The following is a 25,514-nucleotide window of genomic DNA, read 5'->3' as shown; positions in this document are numbered from 1 at the left end:
CCGGTGGGCCAAACTCGAGCTGTCGACTCCTCGGTACCCTTGGTCTTAGCGGTCCAGAGCTTCGAATCTGTCGACGATCACTTATCGAGCAACAGCCACGTCTCAATTTAAAATCAACATGCGCGGAGATGTTCCGGTGAGTAGAAGAAGATGAAACTATTACAATACCTAATCATCAATTCATGAGTGATCAAATAATTATGGAAACCGAGGGGAAACCTTCTAGAAACGTTTGATCGCCTCCGGGAAATTCGGAGTTGGCACAGCAGAGTTTCGGAGACTGGCTGGACGGGATGTCTCTCTCCAAAGAGTGAGATTCGTCTTTATCTAAGATATAGTTTTCGGCGGGACTACGGTGCTCTTGCCTTGAAGTTTCTCGGAGTTCAAAATTTCAAAGTTGAGCTTTTTAATAAAGTCCTGGGGGTTTACGACTGCAGTCGTTTTCCTCCTCCGCTGTGACGTTACGTTGCCTGCACTCGATCCGAAAACTTCCGATTCGGAGTACTCCGACCTGAAAAGTTCCAAAACTTGAGAAGTTGCTCATCAGATATTTATGAGAATTCTGCTATGACTGAAAATACGGCTCGCTATACTTCTGTTCGGGGATTGAAAAACCGTACCTAAATTCGACGAGATCTACGGAACGAAGCCATTAATGCAGGAGGCTCGTCCTACGTACTCGGTGGGTTCCTTCCCTGAATCGGGCCGAATCGAGCAACAGACTCCAACATATCCCGAGCTTGACTGAAAGCAGAGGACACACAGCACAGGCTGACGGCAGCGATGTTTTTTCGGAGTTCGGTACAGGGAGACAATATTGACTCAGCGTTTACCATATCTGCTTCGTCTTATGCGGGATCGCAGTGAAGCGGATGAGCGCATATATAAGCGGGGCGAGGGAAGAGGGGGCGTGGGAGAGGAATGCTGTTCGAGCTCTCGCTTCACAAGTAGCTACTCGGAGCGGATGGAGACGTTAGTTGACAAACGCAAACAAAATCCTCTCTCTGAACTTGAGCCCTGTTGGTCGCTTGACTGCTTGCTTGTCTGTCTCTTGACTCGGATGCACGAATTCCTGAGCCGGTTGGAAACGAACTGGGAGTAGCGATCCCGAACAACGCACCCCCAATCAAACGCTCAGTCGGGGACACCCTAATCTTGACGCATGCGTTGCGATACTCGATACAGCATGAGCTGTCACGCTCGGGTTTCCTGAACAGTACCGAACAGCGAACACCTGGAAAACATTGATCGCGTAAAGAAATAATATGAGGTAGCATTCTGCGGACCGTCGCCCATGAACACAAGTTCTCGCTCGATCTCGCTTATTGCGCTGCAATTTCGGACGCATGAGTGGATTCCGCATATTGATCTTGCCTGTCGCAAGATTGAATTCTTCCGCGTTAATCTCAAGAACGAACGACGTAAATTCTTCAGTCCGAGACCCGAGGAAACTTCGCGGGATAAGCTCAAGAGCAAGCTTGAGACATGCCATGGCCGCCCAGGGAACCTCGAGGAGGGAAACTCGAGTATTCCATGAAATAAATCGCCAAATTTTCCTCATGTCGGTCGCATCGTGAATACCGTTGACAAATGGGGTTTTTATTCGGATACAACTCGACGATTCATTCTTGGAATTTATGCGACTTTTGGGCAGACTTCCGGCCAGTCGTGGGATGTCGAGTGACAGAGAGCGATGCGCCGAAACTTCTCGCGACGCATGGTGAGTGTTCAAGATGACTCGTGGCCAGCGAGAAAATCACAAGCCGGCGAACTATACGTCTTTCACGAGCCCGAATATGCATTGACCCACTGCGGAACTTTCATGATGGGGGTCAGACGGAGTGAAAAACAAAATCAATTCTGAATCCTGCCCGGAGCTCAACGACCAATCAGCGAATTTCGTCGGAGAGCTCCCATGCAACCGCAAAGCAATCTCTGCTCGAGAGGTCGTTAGAAAGGACGATACAGAGGGAGAAAGTCATAACGCGTACGTGACGTCTGCGAGTAGTCGAGAGCGCACAATTATGGCCCGATAATCACTCACTGAGCTCTGCCTGTTTAAATATTTCCCTTCGTTCCCCTTCTGAGTCAAACTCTCAAGGGCCCTCTCTCTTCCCCACTTCCCCGTTCTCCCTCCGGGGGACGTCAAGAACCCGTGTAGAGGCCGGGCGCAATTGAGAGACTGTCCGACTTGTAACGCAAAACCTCTCCACCTTTAATTCATCAACGCACCCATCTCAGTCTGAGTTGAGGAGCGACTGAAGTTTCGGCATTTGAAATCTTTTTCGGAGCCCCGGTCCCCGGATAGGGAGCATGTGTCGAGCTGGATCGGTGGATGGCTCACAATCAGATGTATGTTCTCTCCGCGTGTTTTTGAAAAATGATTAGGTATCTATTCTCTCGGACTTCAATCAGGCTGGGCGTGTGCTCAGTCTGACTGGAAATTGGATTGACGAGTTGCGAGCGCTTCAGGGGCTCGATCCCAGTGGCGAAATCGTGATCTTTTTGCTGACTCAGAGGATAGATTCTATCCCGACGCCGATGATAGCGCATAATCCAATCAGCCACGTTCGAACTGGTCGAACAGGCACGTTGCGCACTTGACTTGGGATCAACAGCGGAATGAGCCCCAGGGGTGCGCTGAGTACGACCCATTTTCTAATCTACATATAGCCGGCCCTGAACTCGCGTTCCGTTCAGAAGAGATATTCATCCCCGGATGTCAAAGCGGCCGCATCCACTCGATCGAATTATCTCAATGGGGAAAAAACACCGGGGGAGCGACCGGCAAAGTATACGACTCGACTGGCTGGCGGAATCAAATTACAGGAGGAACTTTGACAGTCGTGTCACCAGATTCCACAGATCGTCCGACCGCAATCCCACGTCAGAGCGATGCCGAAGGCCCCCGCGACGTTGGATTCAGAACATAGAATATGAAGCCTGCCTTAATAGGAAACGACTATCCATTGAACCCTGTTCGAGTGTAGGGAAATTCTGCTCGCTCCCACTCTCAGGACGGAGCTCCACTGAGTGAGACTCATACTGTAATTCCACGAGCCTTGTGATCTATTCCACGTTGACTGCGTGACTCTTCTACTTCATTTCTGCTCTAGGGAATCTTCCTCGATCTCTCGCTCCTCCAGTGACCTCGCTGACCTTATGAAGACACTCTCCCAATTTCCATCCCGCGCGACACGGACGAACGACGCTCGGAAGAGCGCGGAGTACGCTCCCGGTGAACGGGAAAATTATGGTCGCACTTTATACCACGTTCTCACCAGTCATTGTCTCTGAGGCCGATGGCTCTGCAGGCGAACGGTGCGGTCATTTTTGAGTTCCCCCTTAATCGCGCGTAAAAAGAGAATGGTCAGCGAACTCTTCACATTCTTCCCCAGTTCCCTTTCGGATCTTAAAATGACGCTCGTCTCCGTGCTAGCGCCAAGTTCCCCCAGAGCTCACGAGTTCCCACTTGTCGTAGTTCGCCGTCTGTACTGCGACCCCATCGCTCCTGTTTCCCACGTCACTTACTCTGCTCGACGCGAACATTCGTCGCAAGGATTTTGTTGCGACGGACGCAATGCGTTATTGCGGTCGCCGTCGTCGTGGACGGGCAGATGGGGGGGGGAAGGAAAAAGAGACGGAGAAAGCCGACTACCGAAGACCTGCTCCGCAACCCGCTTTCTTCCCTCTGAACAAGGTGTTAGGGAACCATTGAAATTCGAACACACAGGATTTGTCGGAAGAGTTCCAAATTGAAAGTTGTTACAGCGAAGGCCATTCATTCAGTCGAGTGACAAAAAGCGCAGCTCCGAGAAAGACCGGCCGCAGAACTGGAGAGGAAAGTTCCCGAAGGGCATCGGGCAAGAACTCTTCTCTAACAAAGGATTCCCGCAAAAGTCTCCGTTGTCGATGGGAGCTTGTCTCGTGGAGCTTGGTGAACTTACGATCCGAATCCACCATGGGACATGAGTCATCCGGAGGCTCGAGGAACTTCTATGGCGGGACCGCGAAGATTTTTAGCGGCGATCCCAGCGACAGGGTCCTGATTTTCACGGAGCGATGCGTTCAGGAGTAGGATGGAATTCCCAGGAGTGGAGAGACAAAGCTCAGAATAGACAAGGAACGAAAACGCTGATTTCTAAGCTGAGATATCTCTCTTTTCCAGCAAGGCGAATACGGCGGCCAGGACAGCCTGAACTCCAGTCTGCAACTGGATTACGAAGACCTCGGGGGCTTCAATCGTACCCTGAACGATACGCTCTGGATAGATGGCACAACAACTATAGCCCAAGATGAAGAGAAGGTCTACTGGGCTTTGTTGCTCCTCATCCTTCCAGGTCAGTCGATGAACATTTCCGGAGAGACTTCTGCGATCGAGGAAAGAAAATATATAACGACCACAGATCAAAGTCACAATCCTCGGCAGCGAGCTCCGCTGATCGTAGCCCGAGGCGGAACGGTGGAAGGAACTGATAAGCTCCGCTCCGATAGACGTCATCTCAATCATGCCTCTCGGCGCAAAAGACCGTTTCCCAGCTGCGAAGATTAGTGATCTAGATTCGAAATGATCCGCTGCCCAAAATGAGCCAGACTGTTGGGCGATATAACGAGACGCGTACCTCTGTGTACATAGCGCCGCCGGTCGGTCCGTGGCTGGATTGCGGGGGACATCCATTTGATAGCGATGTCGATCAGTTGAATTTTTAACGCTGTATGCTCATGCAAGTCATCAGCGAACTCGGTGTACCGTTCAGGTAGCTCTTCCTCTTGTTTGGATTCCCGAAACCTGGACTCCTCCTGGGACATATCGACAGGACCCCGCTTTGGAAACGGCGCGTGCCGCAGCGGGTTTGTTTTCATCTGTTGATCCGCGGCATACCGAGCCATGAATCGGTGAATAGCGGTAGACATGCGTATCCGCGTAAACGGAAGATATCGGGCCATGAAAAGCCCGTGATCGCACGGAACGAGGAGTCAGAGCTCGATGGATCGATCATGCCGCGCCGTGCGTTTGGAGCGAGAGATCAAAGCCTGCTGGGGCCACCCGGGAGTCAGACAATGGAAAAGGAATCTGCAATCAAAGAGACGATTCACCGACAGGATTCACACCCTGGTGAGTCCGGGAATCAAATCAGAGCTCGACATTCAAAATAAATATTGGATTCTTCCTTCTCGGTGAAACTGTCGGAGCAGCCCTCCTCCGCTTTTGACGGAGGCGGAGCTTGGGTCGCGCAAACTATTCTCACAAGCTTTCGGGCCAACTTTTGGCGATATTGTTCCCCGGAAACCGCTTGAAGGACGCGCGACCTCTTTGTTCTCCCGAGTTCTCCTGTGTCAGCATTCTGCGCCGCCAAAACGCTCTGGGAAGCGGATGCCGTAAGACCGATGTTATCTCAGACAGTCGAAGAGCTTGTTTACGACGCAAGTCGTACGTATCGATGTTTGGGCCATGCGAGTGGGCTATGTTTCGGAGCTTGCACCGCTGCCGGAAGTATTCCCACAGCTGATATTCACGTCCAGAGCCAACTTCAGAGCTTTTCCTATTCATCAGCGATTAGAGCCCCTCACGAAGCTCGCCACGCACTGAGAGAGGAATCCGCACGCTCCGGTGCTCCCTCCTCGAACTCAGATGGATTTGGGAACGCAGACGGACTCCTAAGCGAAAAATCGCGAAACGAGACCGACATCTGCGGCTCCGATGTGTTGAGCGCTTGCGACCCGTGACGAAATATTTATACCCCTTGCGGCATCGGTTTTCATATATGTACATACCACGCATGGGGAGACGGCGCGAGACAAGCGCACAGCTGGCGTCGTAAGAGAGTTTCCGTCGAGTCTGTGAGTAGTGGAGCACGGTCCTCGAGGAGGCTATCGGCCGAGCGAAAAAAATCCCAAGGAATTCAAGGGAATCATGAACTTGTGCATTCGTAAGCGTCATTACGAGGGACCTCTTCCCTGTTCCACTGGCGGATCTGATCCTCTCTACATATGGCTCGCATTATCCTCGAGAAGGAGAGATTTGCATTGCTTCGTTCCTTCTGGAGCCTCTATCCAGAAGGAATAAGCCCAAACACGGAGGGCGAGAATCTGCATTCGAGGACCGAAGTCTGCCGCGGAGAGCTCTCGTCTACGCTGAGCTGTGAGCGGGAAGCGTCTGGAAAGCGTCCAGCTGCCAGAGGGAAAATGTCGACTTCGGCCATGTCGAGAAAAAGATACCGAGAAGAGACCCTGTAAGAAGTAGAGGGAACGTGAGAGATGATGTGTTGCAGGACTCTTCAGGAGATTCAGGGGCTCGCAGCGTTAATAATTCAAGTTACGTCCTGCCGGTAGCGTAGGCGTCGCCGTCGTCAAGAGTGGCGACCAAAGAGTTTATACCGAGGGAAGGAAGAAACAACCGTAGAGTACGGGACGGGGAACACCAGGGACTATTCAGATTCAAAACTCTCGCTGTTTCTTTTCAAAATCGTTTAGACCCATCGGTCATCGACTTACCATTCGTGAAATATCGGGCCCAACGCTAGGAGAGAGTGTTCCAGAAACCGGAATGGGAGCCGAGGAAATCATAAATCTGTGAGGGCGTATCACGCTTGACTAGGGAACGAACTCATGGAGATGTTCCCATTCAGACGAGAGGGAGTAATCTGGAGGCTATTTCCCCCCTCCCCCCTCAGCCCCCGAGCGGGGCGGAAGGCTTGTCTTCTTTGATGGGACCGGACGGCCGGATGGGCCTGATTAGAGGGGCAATATTCTGCACATCGGAAAAAGATCGGCGTAGGCGATCGCACGAGCGACGAGAACCGGCGCCACAGACGAACGATCACGGGCTCATACGAACGCCGGAATTGTGATCAACGGTGATACATCAAATCCGCAAGTGGCGCGGAGGTCATTCCAAGGTCAAATTTCAATATTCCGCGGTCCTTGACCTTGAATCGAGCGTTCGAAAGAGCTGCCGGTCGGTTACTCAGTCAGTCGTGGGCATTTTTGGTGGGGTCTCCATTGGTGCATCGGGCACTTCGTGGACTATCGACCCCCGGCTTGAGTATTCGTGATCGAATGAGGACCTCGCCCTTGCAACTCTTGCTTTCGACACGTCGCTCATTTCGATGATCGATTCCTGATTGCGAGCGCCCCGCCGAACGAAGCTATCACGATCACTCGCGGGCAGTAGCGGGACGTGATCGAGGATCGACAGCGAATTGATTGAATTTTTGTTTAGAATTCAGCGAGTGTACGAGCGTGTCGATAAAACAGCTAATTTCGTCGATACGAATGATCAGCACACGGGGTATCATATCTAGCATGACTCTCCCTTTTCATGGTCTTGCGTCGAGGTCCGAATGATTCGGTGCGGGTGGACGACGGTGAGGTCCAGCGCAATTTCGCTCACGCGAGACCCTAAATTCCGGTTGATTCGTGGCAAGAACGACAGCTGTCTGTCGGAACGAGACATATCAATTCAGTTTGTCGCTCGGTGGCAATTTATTGAACAGGGAGACCTCGGATCACTTTGTCGGGACTAACGATTGATAGTGTCGTGCCCGCAAGCTTGCCCAACACATTTCTACGCGGATGGTCCCTTCCGATATATATCACCGAACAAGGGGCAGCAAGGATGCAAGTTCTGAAATCGTTCTGTTCTTAAGGCGCACATTACCGTCTCCGATCGGGGTGCTTATGCGAGAAATCGAATTCCCCGAAGATATCCCCTGCTTTTGCTCCAGGAGACGTGCCGACGAATGATACTGAGAGAGGCGCCTTGAGTTCGCGGGGGAACGGGGGGAGGGAGATAGGGAAACGCCTCGTAAAACGTCAGCGATGCCGTAATGGATGCCTGATTGTGATGAAGTCTCGAGGCGACGACCAACCTCATCATAGCCGCTGTGGTCGTTGTGAGGAAGACCGCCGTATCTTCATCATTGTGAAGGGGGCTTTCCGCTTGGTCTTCCATGAGGGTTTGTCTTCTGACTGCTTGATCAACACCAGGCGATCCCTGAGCGTCACCGGAGTGGATGGTCAGTCTGCCGAATTCTATTCAATTTCATCCCCGATCCATAGCTATCGGGAATCTCGCGGAATGTCAGTCAAGGAATTCCACTGCAGGAGCCCGTGAGAACGGGTCGGGCCAAGGAAAGCAGAATGAGCGCGAGATATCCTGCAGGACAAACGGGCATCGGATCTGGCTGCGGACCCTCTGAGGTCCGAGGCGAGCGGAATCTCTCGGAAACGATAAGAGAGGTCTCATACTTTCCCTGTTCAAAGTTCCTTCCCCCCTCCCAAGAGAAGAGGTAGGACCCCGACCTCACCCCCCTCCCTCGCAGTGGAGTTGAAACATCCGAGGAGAGCTGAATTTTCGCACTTAACGTGGATATGCGAGACGTGAGGTTCCAGTAGAGGACAGCGCTCGACCCCAACCCCGTCCCTCTGCGGCCTTCTGCCTTCTTTTTCGGCCTGCCGCAACGTCAAGGTTTGTTCGCGACAGCCACATTCGAGCATGAGCTCATCCGTTAGGAAGGATATTCCGGTACGTGAATCGAGAAGCGCAAGCTCGGGAGGTCGTGCCAAGATTCGCAATGGCACGCGGTACACCGACGAAATCGTCAAACGGATGGCGCGCACGGCTCTGAAAACGCAGGACGTGCTTTCCACCCAGCGACTCCACATCATGGAGGGACGTCGCTCGAGCGGGGGTAGGCGTTCCCCCCGGATATGCCGCATTCGCCTGCGGATATACGTCGGACAGCTCCCTTTCGGCCTGTCAGTCGACCCGGTCTTGATCCCGACCAAGACTAACTGGTCAATGATGGGCTCTAAGACGGAAATATCTATCCGATGACTCCCAGGCGTCGTATCGATCATCCCCTCGAAAGTTTGATCGGTTCAGGTTCAGTGCACAGGAGGAGCCGACTCGACCAAGTTCACCACGCGTCCCTTAGAAGGACACAACTCCACGAGCAGAGGGGCAAATTTGATGACCGAGAGGGGACGCAGATCCCAGGTCCTAGCAACGACCAAGAGAGCAAACCTTAGGGGGAATGAGAAACTTTTCGGAGCGTCGAGGTCTCCGTCGGCGATTCTGGGATCGGCCGTGGACCGTTCCTCATGGCAATCGCTACGGATCTGAGTACCGAAGAGGAGCCGAGGCTCAGCTCGAAACAGGGCATAGTCAGACGCATGGAACTCGCATCAGAAAACACTCCGGAATCCTGGCGAGTGATATCAGTTGCACGTTTTCGACACAAGTCTTCCGAATTCCATGCACGCCAATTGACAAGAGAGTGCACGGATAGCAGTCAGAGGAGGAGAATAGACCCGAGAATGATCGGCTACATCCCGGGTAAATGGTAGAACACGAGCGGAAGGACAATCATAGCTGATTTCAGTCTCGCGGAATTTCTCCCTTCCACTCGCGCAATATTATACAGCGCCACATTCTCGCGAAGAGCCTGGAGGGAGGACTGCGCTGCGAGCGAGGGAAAAAGGATTGCCAGAGTCGTCTGGGGTCGAGGATGCCCCATTACGAACATCCAAGCGGTCATTAGATGACCCTCGACCCACGGGTTTTCCTCGTCGTAGCATCGTTCGCTTCGTTATCATTTGCATGAAACGCAATGAATATAATCATCATGGTTATCGAGAGCATCCCTAAGCCGGTCTCGGGATCGGCCGCTCGTCAGAACTATCTCCTGATTATAATCGCTCTCCTGTGATCCACGAAACCGGGGGGCGGGGCGAGAGCGAAGAGATGGAGCGCCAGCCTCATGCTCATGATAGTCATCGCATGTAAATCGGAATCTTTTCTCGGATAGAGAATGCAAATAATTGCATTAACTATTCGATGGATGTCACAGTACTTTTTCCATGCAGGCGTTCTATTGAAGTCAGGGCTTTCACAATTGGGGTGTCGAGCGAGAGCGGGTAACGGATCCTAGCTGCGATATATTCTCTTGCGCCATAGGCCTGATATAGTCGCCGAAGTTGACAGTGTGCATAAATATCATAATATGCAAAACACGCGACCCGAACTTGATTAGTGTGTATCGGAGACACCGTCTTTGGGTGCCCTCGAGCCAAACAAAAACAGGTTCCTCGCTCGCTTGACGGAGAACTAGGACATGCCCAATGTCGAGGAACAGCCGTGGGCTCGGAACGGGTAATTCTTGCGCCCGACTATTGGCCGGGGACTCCTCATCCGTTTGGAAACTCTAGGCATGCTGTTCCGTGGGAATTGAAAGACTGGAGGACACCTCGTACTTCTGACCGCACTACGCACTCGTCCGAAAAGTTCGGTCTCTCCCTTTCTTGACTTTCTCTTGGATCGGGTCCTACAGCGGATTGCACGCTATTGGGCGAGGACAAAGTTTGTGAAAGCCGCTCACTCCCTCGGGCTGGAGGTTATGCGCCCTGGTGATCTCTGTCCTGACATCGTTGAGTTGTCCGGTTATCGGGAATGATCTCGGCTCTCGACGAAGAAACTGATCGCCTCGGAGTCCGCTACGAATATTTACTACGGAGGTGGAGTTTGACGCTTTTTGGTGCTGCTCCCGGTGGGCTTCAACATCGTTCCTTGTTCCTGCAAAAGTCCAAGTAATCAAAAACTGCAAGCGGAACCGTTCGATCGAGACTTCATAGTCTGCGAGCCAGCGCTTCGGGTCGGGAAAATTGAGAGGAGTCGAGGGATGGAACGATATACCCTCGGGAAAATTCTTGGATTCCGACGCCATCGGCCATGAAGATTTGGGTTAAGCGAAAGGGGGTGGCATACCGCTCGTGGGGAACGGGATACTCTCAGCGAGAACGGTAAAACTGCTCCGCCTATCAATGGAGCGTTTCTCGATTCCACCCTTCCATCAAGCCGCGCATCTTGGTCTTTCAGTAGGAGCGGGGGAGGGGAAGGCGACGAGGCTTGACCTCTAAACTCGTCGTTTATGCGGGAGCCTGCGTGAGAGTCCGGGCCCATGATGACAGATCGAGGAATATATTTCTCACCCTGCAGCTGCACCGAGAGGAGAACTGTGGAGTTCGATCTATCCGACGAGCGCAGTCTACCAGATGCAGTTCTCGCTCTGCCGATCGAAGCTTTCGATCAACTCAGAACTCAGACTCCATCACCGGTGGCTCCTTTTTCTACCCACAACAGGCAGGCAACACAAGCTCCAAGTCTTTCTCAGGAGTACGAATCACCGCTGAGGAGCCTTTATCCTCCAGATTGTTTGAGCTCGGCTCTTGGAGACCCCGGAGGAGGCTCTAACGTATGACCGCTGCCCCTCCGACGCCGACGGAGGAAATCACTATTTCCGGCATCAACAGAATTTGCTCTTCGAGATGCCCCTTGATTCCACATCAGAGCCCCAAGAATTCTGCGCACAATCTGTTCCATAAGTCTGGGTGCGGCCTGCGATCCCACGATCCGATATTCGAGCGGAGCTGAAAACTATTGAATGTCTGCGCTTGCGAGAGATTTCACTATAGGACGTGGAGAAAGGATCCTCGACTATTAGAGATCCTTCCGGAGGGTCAAGAACCCCAAAGGAACGGCCCTCATCATACAGATAGCGACCGCGTCCGCTTCGGAACCCACGTCTGGGATGTTTTCCCTTAGGGAAGCGCATAAGTAACCTGGAAAGTAAACGGAGGAAATGAATGGCCATGAGCCATGATGATAACTCGCCTCGATTGAACACTCTCTCCGCCTTCCCTCCCAGGTAATCTCAGAGTGAGAGAGGAGGATTTTCTTCCGGACGGAACGGAGGATTTTTCTTGTTCGCTTTTCGAAATGATGCAGCCTTGGGTTGTGGGAGGATCAATTCTCTTACTCAAAGGCTTCGGCCTCTGTCGGGAAAATTATATGTGGAACCACGGTCGACGGAACAAGACTTCGGGGAGGATGCGAAACAATGTGAGAGCATCAGAATTCGAAAAGAGGCGGGAGGAAAGCAGAAAGATGCTGATCCAAAGTGGAGAGAACGTGTGGGAAACTTCAATCGGAAAGACTGACAAGCTCACTCTGTTTTTCGGTCAAGTCGATCGAGCGCCTTCACCGGAGTCCTCGTCGGGATCACAAATTGAATGAGCCGGAGAGGAACGGAGTGATTGAGATCGCGGGCGCGAGCATCGCAATAGGGTGAGATCGAAGGTAAAAGCTGTCCCACAAAAACTCGACGTAAAAATCTCCGATATCCGGCAGCACCGCCGGCGGCGGGAATGTCTCGAAGAGGCACTTCGTGTTGGAGGCTTGGCAAAGTCGTGCTGAGGTTTCTGTGGGATTTCCTGGTAAACACGGAAACGGCAGGGAGAAACTCGAGTAGCGGACTACGAAAACACAATCACTCGATCAAAATACTTACACGCCTTAGCTTACACACACATTCTTCGGAGAGGACACATTGGATCGGGCGTCGGAATCCATTATAGTTCCATTCGTCATGAAGGACGAATGTTATTCAGGCGCGACTTCCAGGTTTCAGACGGGACTGCGCGCGGGGATCCGAGGGACCGAGGAGAAGCGCCGCTCGGCCAAGCCGATCGAATTGTGTCCATCGCAAGCGTTGGATTCGGATCCTAGCTTCATGGGGAGCTTGGAATAAATTCCCTCGGTGTGATCGAGGAGGAAAAACTGAACGATCAGCTGTCAGCGCCATCCGCCATAACCACAATTTCCTGACCGGCAATCGAATCTCGGTGACAGCCACCGAGTTCCTACGCATACAAGCGAGCAGAAGAGACTCGGAGCAATAGAATCATTTCCTCTACGCGACATTCATGGCTACGAACGACAGTTCCCTATGATCTGTCCCATACGTCGCTCGGTTGACAACTCACCTGAAAAGAGTGATGAGTCTATCCGACCGCCTACAGCAGAGTTCCACCGGGATTCAGTCATGTCAGGGAGCAGGAGCGAGATATTCCGGGAGCAGAATTGCCTGGCATCCACTGGAGCCAGCTTGATCGACCTTTCGAGAGATTCGACTAATTATTTCTCTCCTGCCCACAATGAGTACCTCAGAACTTCCATGCTGTCAACGGTACTTCCATCGGAGCTATCGGGAGAGAGATCTTCCCCGAAGCCGATCCGGGAGCTGCTTGGGCTCGGAAACTCCTGAGGGAACCATCGTCCATGCTTTCAGAGAGACTTGATCTCCGATCTCCGCTTTGTGCTGGGTGTAAAATGCAGGTCTCGGTACAGGCGCGCTGGGGATCCCGCGATCGGACTGTATCGAGATGGGACCCGTTTTTCTGGAGTCATGTCCGAATTCCGACCCTCGGAAACACAAAGAGAAAGCATCGTGGCCATCTAGGTGAAATTTATTAGGTACCAGCGTTCCCGGAGACACCAGCCTCTCTACACAAACGCTTGCGCTCGTTATGAGTGTGCTTGCCATGAGTCGGCTTGCTGTTCGTTTTTGTCATCCTCCCTTCTCTCGTAATATCCATTTCCTGTTTTCCCTCTCGCTATTTTCTCCCTGTACTCCCCGTGATCCTCGGGTTCCCGCACTTTCCGATTTCCCCGTCGACCAGTATTCCTTCTCTCCGGTTTTTCAGTTCTCTTGTTCCCTAGATTTCCCGAGCCCCTTACCCTCTCGTCTTCCAACTTCCACCGTTTTCCTATCCCCCCTCCTTCCTGCCCCGACTACCTGTTTCCGCGTTCCCCCGGCCTCATTCCCGTGTATCGTTTCCTCAGTTTTCCCGTTTTTATTCCATATGTCCCCGGGAAATCTATAATCTGTGAGACCCGCTTCCTGTCTCTCCTGTTCCATTTCTTCTACGTTCTCCCTTCTCCCGCTTCCCCGTTCCTCGCTTCACTGGCCTTCCTTCCCCCGATCGCCTTTTCTCCCCATTGCTCACTTCCCCGCCATCCCCATTTCCCGCTTCCCCGCCAACCCCCTGCTCCCACTTCCCCGCTCTACACTCTTCTCGTTTTTTGCTCCTCTTTCTCCCGCTTCTTCATTTCTCCGTTCCCCCGATGACGAATTTCGCGAATTCCCGCTCCCCTCATTCTTTCCAAATGTTCGATTTTCTGGGTCTAAATTAACTGCTCCAAGGAAGAACGACGATCCCCGTATAATCCTCTGACAGCACCCAAGAACCCACCCTTGAATTTTCACGGCGATTGGGAGTCTATAGGAAACAAAAAGGAGCACAGACAGACATGCCACCGGCCCTCTCTATCGCTCTGCAGCGAGCCTGGACCTATCCGAAGGAAGATTGAGCTCATTTCGCACTCCTTCGCAAACATGAGGATGATTAAATCTATGCGGGAAATTACCGACGGAAGATATATCGACTCGTAGAATTACGGCGCCAGCCTCGGGGGCTCCGCAAACTCTTTATTTACCCTGATTCCTGATACTCGGAGCAAAACCATGACTTTGTGCAGCTCCAGCAGCGACTGCCACGCTCGATATCTTTGGCGGAAGTCCGCTTCTTTGCTCTGAACTGCTGTAAGACATTGCCGAATCAGCAAACGGAACGTTCAGAGACCAACACCCGTATAAGTCCGAGCGGATCCACAGAAATTCTCAATACAATGAGAATCCCGAGTAAGACGAACACTGTAGCGGTTGCTCGTACACATGTACGACGCGTCATTAGCTCATGCGGAAGAAGGAAAGACTCCGGAGTGTCGAGGAATCGAGGTCCACACTCCCGGACTCCGGACAGAAATTGACTACGATCCGGTACAGGACAAGCGGAGGACCTCGCGCTGATTTGTGTTCGAGAGCCGCGAATATGGAGGGGGAAGTATTTTGAGTGCGAGAGCATGAGTCTAGATCGAATAGCACATCCCTCATGGGCTCGATAGATCCACAAACAGAAGAACCCAGTCTGCGGCCCCGTTCCCCAATGTTGCGGAAAACGCGATTTTTCTACTAATAAAAAAAGCCTCCGCGCTCCCTTGCAGCTTGGTATTGTAGTCAGAGAAGAAATGGGGAATGGCCTGGCTCGGGATGTATGCGCAAACGCTCTCAGAACATCTTCACGCTACGCGGCCGCTCTTTCCACCTTCGATTTTCGCCCCTCATATCTCCGACGGAGGCTCCCGGAGTCTGTGCTTCGTGGCCACGTCAGAAGCTTCCATCGCATTCTTATTGTGTGGTTGTATAGGCTTTCTCCATTCCGGTGACAGTTGTCTCCTAGGGGCTGAGGTCTCTCCCTCCTCTGATAATGTATCTCCCATAACGTCTCGAGGGGGTTCCGAGTGAATCGAGAAAACTCCTCGATTGGAATTGAGTTCCTCAGCCCATGGAATTGGTTGAAACCCTATCTCTTCCAAAACAAACTTGATCCGTCGAGCTCGGAGAGGAACGGCGTTCTCAGCAGAGGGAAAATATCGTTAACATAACAACAAGATTGATACAGAAGATGAGACGGCTGAGGGATGATTGAAATGAAACGGAGTGAACGAAGGCTTGGGGGCTGATCGGTACGAGGATCCGGAGCGATGTATCTCAGGAAAAATAATGAAAATATCAAGGAACGCACCCATCTGAGACACCCGAGCCGATGCGATGGAAAATCACACTCTTCGCTAGTGAGACAATAATTCTGTCTCAGGTTTCAGCGGGGAGACGATCCAGATAGAAGAGCTGTCGAATGAATGGAATAATCTCCCTTGGTCGACGATATAGCTGTTCGCCGAATCGGGGTCTGGAAGCAGTCCGCGAGTCAAAAGAGGAAATACCCAGGCGAAGTTATGGACTTTGAAACTCTCCAATCATCGTCGAGCTCGGGGAGGGAGTCGTATAAGGTCCCTCGCTGCCTGCTAAGCAACTCCCACTCCTGAATCTGAGTTGATACAAATATTCCCATAAGTTCAATCAGATTGGTCGCGGAGGCGTCGCGTGGGAAGCACGACGCTCGCTTAGCGACAAAAGCGAAGTTCCATGGGCTCCTCTGAGCTCTGTCGCGGATATCTTGTTTCTGAGGTGGAGGACCGCGGTCACTGCGGGGGAAGAGATTCGTGATTGGTCAATCCCGACGTGAAATCCAAGAGAGACAAAATTGACCGCCGACAAAGGCGGTCGAGGACTGAGATCTTCCCGCGTCATAAGCAATTATTGAGCTCTTAGATTCTCGAAAACCCGCGATAGCACCTGATACATTATGTCGTTTAATCCTATTGTCTTGCAAGGAATCGATCGCGCCGATAGTCGTGAAGTCGCTAGAAGAATATCGCTCTTGCTAGCAGACTGCGATTTCGAAAAGAATGACATTAATGATCATGTAGTCGGAGACTCCCGGCATATCCGGGACCTCATCGATATTCTGTGCCAATCTTCGTTAGGACGGCAGTTTCATTGACGTCAGCATCGCTCTGCCGCATTGGGACGATTCCTTCAACAACACAGCCCAGAAAGCAGGGGGGAACTAAATGGAATGAGAAAGACTTGGATTCAGAAATAAGCTTCGAAAACCCAGGCGCCCCGCAAAGCCACGAGAAGTCCATTCGATGCAAGATGATCTGCGACAAGGAACGAAGTCGAATCGGCCAAGGTCCCTAAAAAGCCGAAAATCCACCGGAGTGGGCGCACTACGTCTGGGGGATGCGCGCTCTGTGATAGCGGGATCGGCCCCGCAGTGGGAGCTTAGGGTTCACCTGGAAACTACAACTGCTTGGCATGTAATACGAACCGAGCGCTGTCCGCGATAAGTCTCTCCGCGCCTTAAGCCCCTTGTATCCGAAGGGATACTTCGCCGGTCATCCACTACCGCATTCGATAAGGTTGTAAGGGAAAGATCACGCTGTTTTAATCCTGCGTTCATGAATTTACCCTTCGAGATGCAGCCCAGCTTGGACTACGACCTCTGATATGCATACAAAGTACGCCTTCTAATATGCATGCAAACAAGTTCAGTGATAAGGCTCAGAGTTGAGAGGCTTCGACAATGTCCCCCTCCCGATCAATCAATGAAGCACTCCGGTGCAGTCAGCTCCAAGTCAGGCATTGTCATGGATTAGCCAAGCCCCGCCATGGAAATGCGCTGTTCCAGTTCAGGGATTCCGGAAAGGGGCTCCTCAAGACCCTTTGGGGGTCCCGGATTCCCTTCAAAGCGGCTTTCTCCGCGGAACGATTGATCTCCGTGCTCACATCGATAGAAACGACACATCACTGGAGAATGGGGCCGCACGTTCCGGCAGACCGTACATTCACGATACACTCATCTAGGTCTTGTTGACTTTCCTCGAGTTGGGAGCTCGGACTCAAGAAGTCGAGACGCTTCGAGCTCGGCTAGCTCCATGTCTCCGAGAGAATCAGACCTAGGAGATCTCGACGAGCTGGTCTTGGAGGCGATCCTCCGAACAGATAATGTCCGTTGGCGAGTTTGCGATCCTATTCTCGCAGCTGGATATCCAGACGTCTCCCACGGGTTCCTGGAGTTGCTATCTGCTCACGTATCCTGATTATGCGGAGCCAGACTTCGCACAAATCGAGTCGTCCCGGATAACTTCTAAGATGCCGAGAGTCCGTTCTACATAATTGACCGAACAGATTGCAGGAGACCCCAGGAGCCACTCCGGAGACTTCTCGATATTCCAGATGCCGCAGAGAGCGTCGCTTCTCGTGAATTTGCGTCAGTGCAGAGAAGACCGTAGCAGACCTTAGCCTTGGTCTGGGCCGACTGAGCGCCGGGTCTGTTATTCGGAGCTGCGCTACAGCGCTGCGATCCCCAAGTGCTTCATGCTTGAGCCATCTTGTTCATGGCTCAACTAGATAGGAATCCGAGTATAATTTATGCCCTTGAGAGTTACTTGACGGAAATTGCTCCCAGCCATCGGAGTGGATCGACATAGAGTCCTGAGAGCTCTGAGAATGACATTGGGGGAGGAGCTATTTAGACGGAAGAGTATCGGTGCTCACCGCAATTGAAAAGCCCCTGATGAATTACAATTATTTTCGGTCGAGGTCTCCGAGTTTGCGAGACGGCCAGAGCTCATAGGATGGCCGACCGGCAAGACCGGTCTGTCCTGGACTGTATCCGCGGAGCGAACGTTCCTTCGTGGGCGGAATCGTTCGAACTGGCGATCCGAGAATACCCCTTGTGAACGACATCCATATAAAAGCGGCTAGGACCCAGAATGATAAATTAGTCAGCAAACCGAGGTCGCTGCACAGCACGCAATCGCTAATCCGTGCGTCGTCTATTTTTGCAGTTCTGGCTGTTTTCGGAAACATTCTCATCATCCTAGCCGTCTACAAAGAAAAAACCCTCAAAAGTGCCACAAACTATTTCATCGTCTCGCTGGCCTTCGCTGATTTGCTGGTGGCGGCCGTGGTTATGCCGTTTGCTGTCTACGTGTTGGTAAGTTTTCTGGTAAATAACTCAAGAATCGGACATAAGGAAGCATTTGGGCATGGGACACCCTCTTTCCGAGAGGATCGGACAAGATACCTGACGAAGAGGAAAGCTCAGGGATCTCTTTCGAGTGTAGCTATTCATTTTACTGAGTGGGACTCGGGGCAAGTCGTTAAAATCTTTTCGTGGAACAAGATAGCGTTTCCGGCGAACAGTGTCACTGTAGACTGTGCTGTAGAGCGTCTTGAGTCCCGGGCGTGATCCCGCTCCAACTGTCGTCTACTCTTGCTGCGGGGACCGGATTTTCGTCGCCGTTCGAAAAACTCTCATATTCTATTACTGAGTTCATCCGTGCGTTATCGATATCGTTAAAAGCCTATTAGAGAAAAGATTCATCAGGGATCGATTAGCTTCTATCCAGACAGACGAGCGAACGTCAGCGCGTCCGCGGGATCGCAGCGCGTACGAGCCCCTCCTTCGTTTCAGGAGATGACAATAATCTCAGAAGAGGAAATTATTAGCCTGCCGCAAAGCGAGAGCACACTAATGAAAACAGCGTCCTCTTGTTCTCGGCTTGCAGATAGACTGAGCGAAGACAGATACGATTGTTGTTCTCCCTCAAAGTCCATTCTCGGTACACGAATCAATCATCGTCCTTGACGCGGTCGCATGATAGAGAAATGAAGGATTTTCAGCGGGTTTACTGTTCAGGAATTTCCGACCGCTGAAATAAGGTGGAAGGAATAATTCGCCACAGGATAGGGTAGGATTCCACGTGAAGGAGAACGGCTCCGCAGAGCACAGAGCACCATCGAGAGCTGATCCCCGCTATTCCTCGATGAGCTGACTGAGCCACTAAGGTGTTCATGAGGTCCGTCGGAGCAGAACTCAGATTCGATAACGTATAATTCCTTCGGCAAGTACTGCAGCAACATGGAAAAGACTTATTTTGCGGAAGAGTTCTCGACACGAAGGTCAACACTTCCATGGCATTGAAAACGCCCTCCTCTGCTGTAGCACAAAGATCCATTAGCTGAGAGAAGCGCGGACGACTGTTGAAGCGGAGGCTGAATGAAGACTGATGTGTTCTGCCGCGAATCGTTTCAATCACGTTTCTCCACTGGCCCCGAATATCACGGCCATACGTCCTGAGTATGGATCTCCTCCCCTCCAATTCAGGAACTGATCATCGTCGCCGCACGATGTGTACGCCTAGGGCGCAAAAATAAATTTCGTATCGAATCGAAATATTTTAATGATATCAAATCGATTCCTCCATGATCATTGAAAGATATTCGAACTTGTACCGACTACGATACTGCGGACCAATATCAGAGGGTTATTGGGGAAACTCATGATGGTCGTTTCCTGCTGCATGGATTCGCCCTCAGAATTTTTCCAGGAATCAGCGACCTATTTTAGTAACTGATCTCCATCCGACTTCAGGTGAATGTTCGCTGGGAACTGAGTGAAACGTTGTGCGACCTCTACATTGCCATTGACGTTACTTGCTCGACGGCTTCAATTTTCAACCTCGTTGCCATTTCCATAGACAGGTAAGCCTCGCAATTCGCGACTCGATCCATCGGTCTGGCTGTGAGCCTCGCTGTAGGTAATCTGCGCCGTGACGTCGAGCTCGTGTGTGGATGTGTTTTTTTGTGAGTGAGCTCGCCTCACCGAATGTCTGCTCAGAGGGTGCAGACAATTGCGACTCTCAAAGCCAGCTCGGATCGAATCAAGCCCAAAGGCCCAGAGTTCGCCCCGAGGCTGCAGTCGCCACAAGAAATGAGCTACCTATATAGCCACTGCCGCTAAGCAAGTGTGGCCATCGCTCCATCCATTATTCATTAATGCGATTGCCTTCCGTACTCGGGTTATCTGTCGTGGCCGACTGCCGGCAGAAAGGGATCACAGAACTACCGAACTGATGCCGTCAGGAGGCGGAGGAGGAGATCCCTCCCGATTCCGGGGAACTCCTCTGACAACAATCCGACTGTTGTCCGCCGCGTGGTGAATTCGAAAGTGCATCGCTTTAGTATTCAGTCTTTTGAACTATTCACGTCGACATAGCGGGGCCTGCGGTGTGCGTGTATGTGTGTTACATCTAACGTATGTCCGGCTGCAGCCACTTATACGCGTATATGCAGATGAGTGTCTGTGAGCTAGATGAGCGTAGACAGTCCCGTACAGAGGCTATCATGCGAACGCTCCGTCAAATTACAGGTTCATCGCCGTTACTCAACCGATCAAGTATTCTAAGCATAAGAACTCATTCCGTGTCGCAATTACAATCGCCGCTGTCTGGGTCATTTCGATGGCGATTGGTGAGTAAATGTTTACTGACTCTTTCCTCTTTGGGGTCCCTACTGGATGGTTCCAGCAATCAATTTCATCAAGCACATGAAAGCTCCTCGTAGGAACTCATGAGAATCACAAGCCGCAGCCGGCAAGACTTGCGACGCCGAGGCGGAGTCGATCGATCGATCGATTGATCGATACCGCAACGATCGAGTGACGATATATGTATGTACATATATGTCTCGACTCATCTCGAGAAAAAGGAAAAAGAATCGCGTACTCGATGTCTGGTGAAGCTTGTACCTGGTGAAGGAATTTACAAGGTCTCGGGTGTTCCTGGCGGTGATCTCCATTCGCTGGGAAAACTTCGAGTTCAAACTAAACTCGCGATTCCGTCCCACGTAAGTCCCTGGAGACGAAGGACAATTACTCGAACATCGGAGTTCGCGAAACGACTCTCTTTCCGACAGAGACAACTTCGCTTAGGCTCCCGCCGAGTCGCGAACGATGAAAAATCGAGGCCTTGTGTGGCGTGGAAGACTTCCCTAAGTTGCGGCAAACCCGCGCAGAGTCGTGCCCGAAACTTCCTCCGAATTTCCAACAAGTTGCTAGCCGGTTACTTAATGAGATGGATACGGTATTCGGGCGAGCGGGAAGAGAGAAAGAAGTCAAACGAGATTTTTTCGATTTGACGTCGCTCAGCGCACCTTATCTCCGGCTCGTTTCACAAAGGTCTCGCTCGTGCGGGGTAGCTCTCAGAAGTCCAGTGCTCCTGACTAGAGATCCCTACTGATTTCGCAAGCAGTCGGTATGGCTGAATTCAATTTTTTCTCCGGCTCTCCCGGACGCTGTCACAACGAGTAAGTGACGTATCAAGTCGTCCTCGATTTCTGCTGTCAATTGTTTCCAGTTCGCTCCTTTTTCGCACGATATCCGGCGAAGTTCCCCATCTCCATTACCGCGATGTCAGGATCGTGTCACTCTTCCTTCCCGCTGCTCCACTTCCGCTGCCGTCTACTCCCTTGTAAAGTGCTCAGAGAGTAGCCTGTTCTACACGGCGCCCGCGACGTCGCGTCGGTCGGTCGGTCGGTCGGTCGGACGGCAGTGCGTGCGAGCCTCGTGGAAGGAACTGCGCGGGTTATACTGCCCTTCGAGGTCGTCTTGGTCGTGTTTATTTGAATATTCATGGAGATTAGCTCGTCTCGAGTGTTCACCGCTCGCCCTGTTTTTCTTTTTTCTCTTGTGGTCTTGTTGTCTACGCTCGCTACGCCGCCGCGCCGCTTTCGTTGGCCGCTCCGGAACAGCTATTAATACTGAAGGAGACATGCGACCTACCACAGGGCTCTGCTGCAGTGAAGCTCACGGAAATCGCGACGAATTGGAATTCCCTGCGAAAATCAGGAACCGAGAAGAGTCTCCGATGATGATCGTTCCTTTGCAGGCACCCCCATCATCCTCGGGTTGAACACCTCATCGGAGCGTGTTCCCCACTTGTGCGTATTCTACAATTCTGACTTCATTTTGTACAGCTCGTTGACATCGTTCTACATTCCGTGCTTAGTGATGATATTGCTGTATTATCGCATATTCAAGGGTAAGTGATCACAACTTTTTCCAGCTGATGGATAATTAACACCCATGAGCGGCATATGAGCCAGTGAATATTTCACGCATGGAAATATGCAAATGACATACCTGGTGAAAGGCTCCGTGGTGCATCGCTTGCCGATCGCTCGCTTCTCGATCGATCATCAGAGCTCAGCCGTGCGGGCGCGGGCTCTGGAGATGTTCTCCCTTCACGTCATCGAGTTCTCAAGGAAGTGGATTCTCGGCTCGGAACTTGTCCGCCAGCCTACTCGACCGCCTTCTCGTGGTCCTGGAACTCTCACATCAGTGGATGAGCCGAGAACAGATGGACGACGAAAGGGAGAGGGGACTTGCGAGGAGATCCTGCAAAAATATAACCACGATCTTTGTGAACATTTCAGTGAATGATGGATCAGTCGATGAATTAATAATCTGACCGCGCATATTCGGGAAGTCGGAGGGCGAAATATTCGGCTGCGCGGAATTGAATTCCCAACCTGACGTTCTCCATTCTCCTCTCTTTGCAGTCATCCACAGCCGAAGTCAGCAGAAGGCCGCCGCGCAGGCTCAAAACGTTAATCCGCCGTCCGCTATCCAGATGGAAGGTGGGTTCTCGACGATTAAGTTCTCAATTATTGCGAATTATCGTCCTTGCAATTGTTGCTGACAGTCGAAAGTTCGAAAAGTTCACCGACAGACTTTCGATGGCGCCATTGAACTATTAGCGGAATGACGACGGACAGGCAGGGTCATGTGCCCTGTGACAGACCTGGCGCTGCTCCGGGACGATAATGCTGATGAAGCGCTCATGAACATCCCACTGAGTAGGCAGTCGAGAGTCAGAGCCTCATCATCGACGAGAGGGGTCGATTTCCAGTGGATGTCGGCTCTGGTCTATCATGACACTCAGTTGGCGCGAAACTTACTCACTCATGTCCTCGGATGGCTGTGAGCCGTCGAGTGCGGTTTCAGTCAGCCTAACCGGTCGCTTCGGAAGAGTTCCCCACATGAATTTCCGGACCGCATGATTCGCGAGGCGCAAACCTCACCTTTCGGAAATTCGCACGGGATCGTGTTTGGCACAAGACCTCTTGATTTTCGATCGTAGTGGAGATTCTTGAGCTCTGGGAGCATGATTCCCGCATAGTGCGAAATTTCGTGGATCGAACGTTTAGGGAAGCTCTCGCAGTTCTTCCTCGACCTCCGGGCAGTCCGTGGAAATTCTCCCTCGAATCGACTTACAACCTCATCTGGGTCAGACACGAGGACGTGGGTCGGATATAATGGAAAAGAAAGATCAATCCGATACAGATTCGGCTATAGCATCCCGTACCGGAATGAATCCCCGTGCAGGGTCATCATCGAACTCCTCTGACCAAATCAGCCAAGATTCGCCACCGCCGACCACCGCTCCGGACCGGACAATTATTTGGAGGGATGATATTCTATCCTGAGAGTTCTCCGGAGAGACCATCTGACTCAAGGCGATTCTTCTTGTTCCCAGGAAAAGGTGCTCGCGTAGCCGCAGCCACGACTCCCGAACCACTCAATGCCTCAAATGACGTCGGGAACCCACAGAACCAAGAGCCTACCGTTACCGAAAGCGATTCTCAGGCAAGTACGATATCCGAGGGTGTTCCCTGGCGTAGTTTCCTCCCCGGAATCATTCCCTCCAGAGGTGTTGCATGGATGCTTCGTCTGCGATATAATTTGCGTAGCGCGTATCGATCCTGAAGCGAAACTTCGGACGCACTTATAACGCTCCGAAGGCCTTCCTGAGAGAAACGATGCTGAGTCGTCTAGTGAAAAATGCATGGCTCTGGGATCTAGTAGAAACAGATGCCGCATTCGACGGACCTGAATCATATTCGGGCAGAGGGAGCTCTCGAAGAGTTGCGGACTCTGCACAAGAGGAAGGCTGTAGCAGCAGCAGCAGCAGCCGCCGTCGCTTACCAAAGCAAGGAGCAGAGGGACTCAGCTCCTCCCCGAACAAATTTAGCCTGTGGATCAGTCCCCGGGACGGAGGGACCGTCATCTTCAATGAGCAAAGCTTAGAGGAGAGCTGTTAGCCTGGAACTAGCGTCAGCCATCGAGTCGAGCAATCCACCGCCAAGCCGAGATACTTGACCCCTCAAGAGATCAAACCCGGAAACTCTCGGAGCTTATCATCGGCTCCCATGTCGATACGAATATTGCTTCTTTCGCATCATGTATTCTACTCCCATTCAGCTCAGTGAGCTCGACCTAGCGAACACTCACGGGCAGGTCGCTAGGAGGACTGGAGCTCTGAGCGTCTACAAGGGCTGGGAATAAGCGAAGACACTTCCGTACGAGATCAGTGTTATCGATTCTCGAATCCCCGGATGAATATTCATCACCAGATGAGCCGATCAGTCGAAGCTCGGCGACCTTCGCGTAGGTCAGGATTGATAGGGGGGAAGATATGCCGTCAGATAGAGCAGGGAATTCCGCAGACACTTCCGCTTCGTCAGACTGAGGTAGTATATCCATGGCAGAGTTATTCGTCGATGTGGACGTGCGATGCCCGAAAGGACCCGTTTGGCTAAGGATATCTCCCGCTATATCCCGGCGACTCCTGCGAAGCATATTCGTCGGCCCGCTCAGTCTTCTGCTTACCCGCCATAAAAGGAGACAAAGAGCACAATTACCTTGAGACTGTCTTTTTGGCGTGTGACGTTCGATCTCAAGTCGCCGGATGGTCGCTACGTCGGTACAAAGAGCAAGTAACAACAACTTCTACAAACATCGGACATCGGGCCGTCATCGCGTAAATATAAGTATGTACATATCTACGAGACGAAATAAGTAACACAGGCGTCGCTGTCCACGGAGGTGGACCGAGATCTCATCAAGCGATAAAATATCGAGCTCCGATGAAAGCTCATGTTTGGTGGACTCCAGTCCGTTTAGATCCGTTAATGGACATCCCATGGAGTTCGATTCGACCAATGCCGCATCCGCGTATGACGAATGAGCTGAGCGACGAGTTTTCGTCCTGATGATCTCCCGCGACTCTCCGTCTTGATCGTCCCGAACTCCGTCGTTCAGCAGCCTCTATCAGGATGTAGATAGGACGATTGTCGGTGAGGGATAATATGAACTTGGGAGAATCACCATTGTGCTCTTCTTCGACGACCACAACTCTGAGCATATTGTAATTCTCCATTCTCTTCGCGGGTCAGATGGGCGGAATTTAAACGTCATCGATGCCGTAGTGTCTTCCTTGCGCTCATCCGGGGAGAGCTGGTACATACAGACAGAATCTGTTAGAGGAACTCTCCAATAAGGCGCAGTTGCCGATCAGCCCG

General features: G+C 51.9%; 1 protein-coding gene across 1 annotated transcript; it reads left to right on the top strand.

Moving 5' to 3' along the window:
* The first annotated feature begins 118 nt into the window (after positions 1-118).
* LOC100903398 (dopamine D2-like receptor) lies at positions 119-24,498 on the top strand. Its single transcript, XM_029113293.1, has 9 exons — positions 119-136; positions 4,169-4,340; positions 18,158-18,306; positions 19,747-19,856; positions 20,524-20,624; positions 22,040-22,192; positions 22,713-22,790; positions 23,690-23,799; positions 24,415-24,498. The coding sequence occupies exons 1-9, from the start codon at positions 119-121 to the stop codon at positions 24,496-24,498; spliced, it is 975 nt and encodes a 324-aa protein (XP_028969126.1).
* The last annotated feature ends 1,016 nt before the right edge of the window (positions 24,499-25,514 follow it).

The sequence above is a fragment of the Galendromus occidentalis genome, unplaced genomic scaffold (assembly GCF_000255335.2).
Source record: "Galendromus occidentalis unplaced genomic scaffold, Mocc_1.1 scf7180000076525, whole genome shotgun sequence".
In the NCBI taxonomy this organism is placed as follows: Eukaryota; Metazoa; Arthropoda; class Arachnida; order Mesostigmata; family Phytoseiidae; genus Galendromus; species Galendromus occidentalis.
The sequence above is the reverse complement of the archived record's forward strand: the minus strand, read 5'-3'. Positions and strand labels throughout refer to the sequence as shown.

Excerpts from the sequence above, each read along its gene's own strand:
- LOC100903398 (XM_029113293.1), top strand. Across the intron at positions 22,193-22,712 it reads GTATTATCGCATATTCAAGG|TCATCCACAGCCGAAGTCAG; the intron begins GTAAGTGATCAC and ends CTCTCTTTGCAG. Across the intron at positions 23,800-24,414 it reads TTACCGAAAGCGATTCTCAG|CTCAGTGAGCTCGACCTAGC; the intron begins GCAAGTACGATA and ends ACTCCCATTCAG.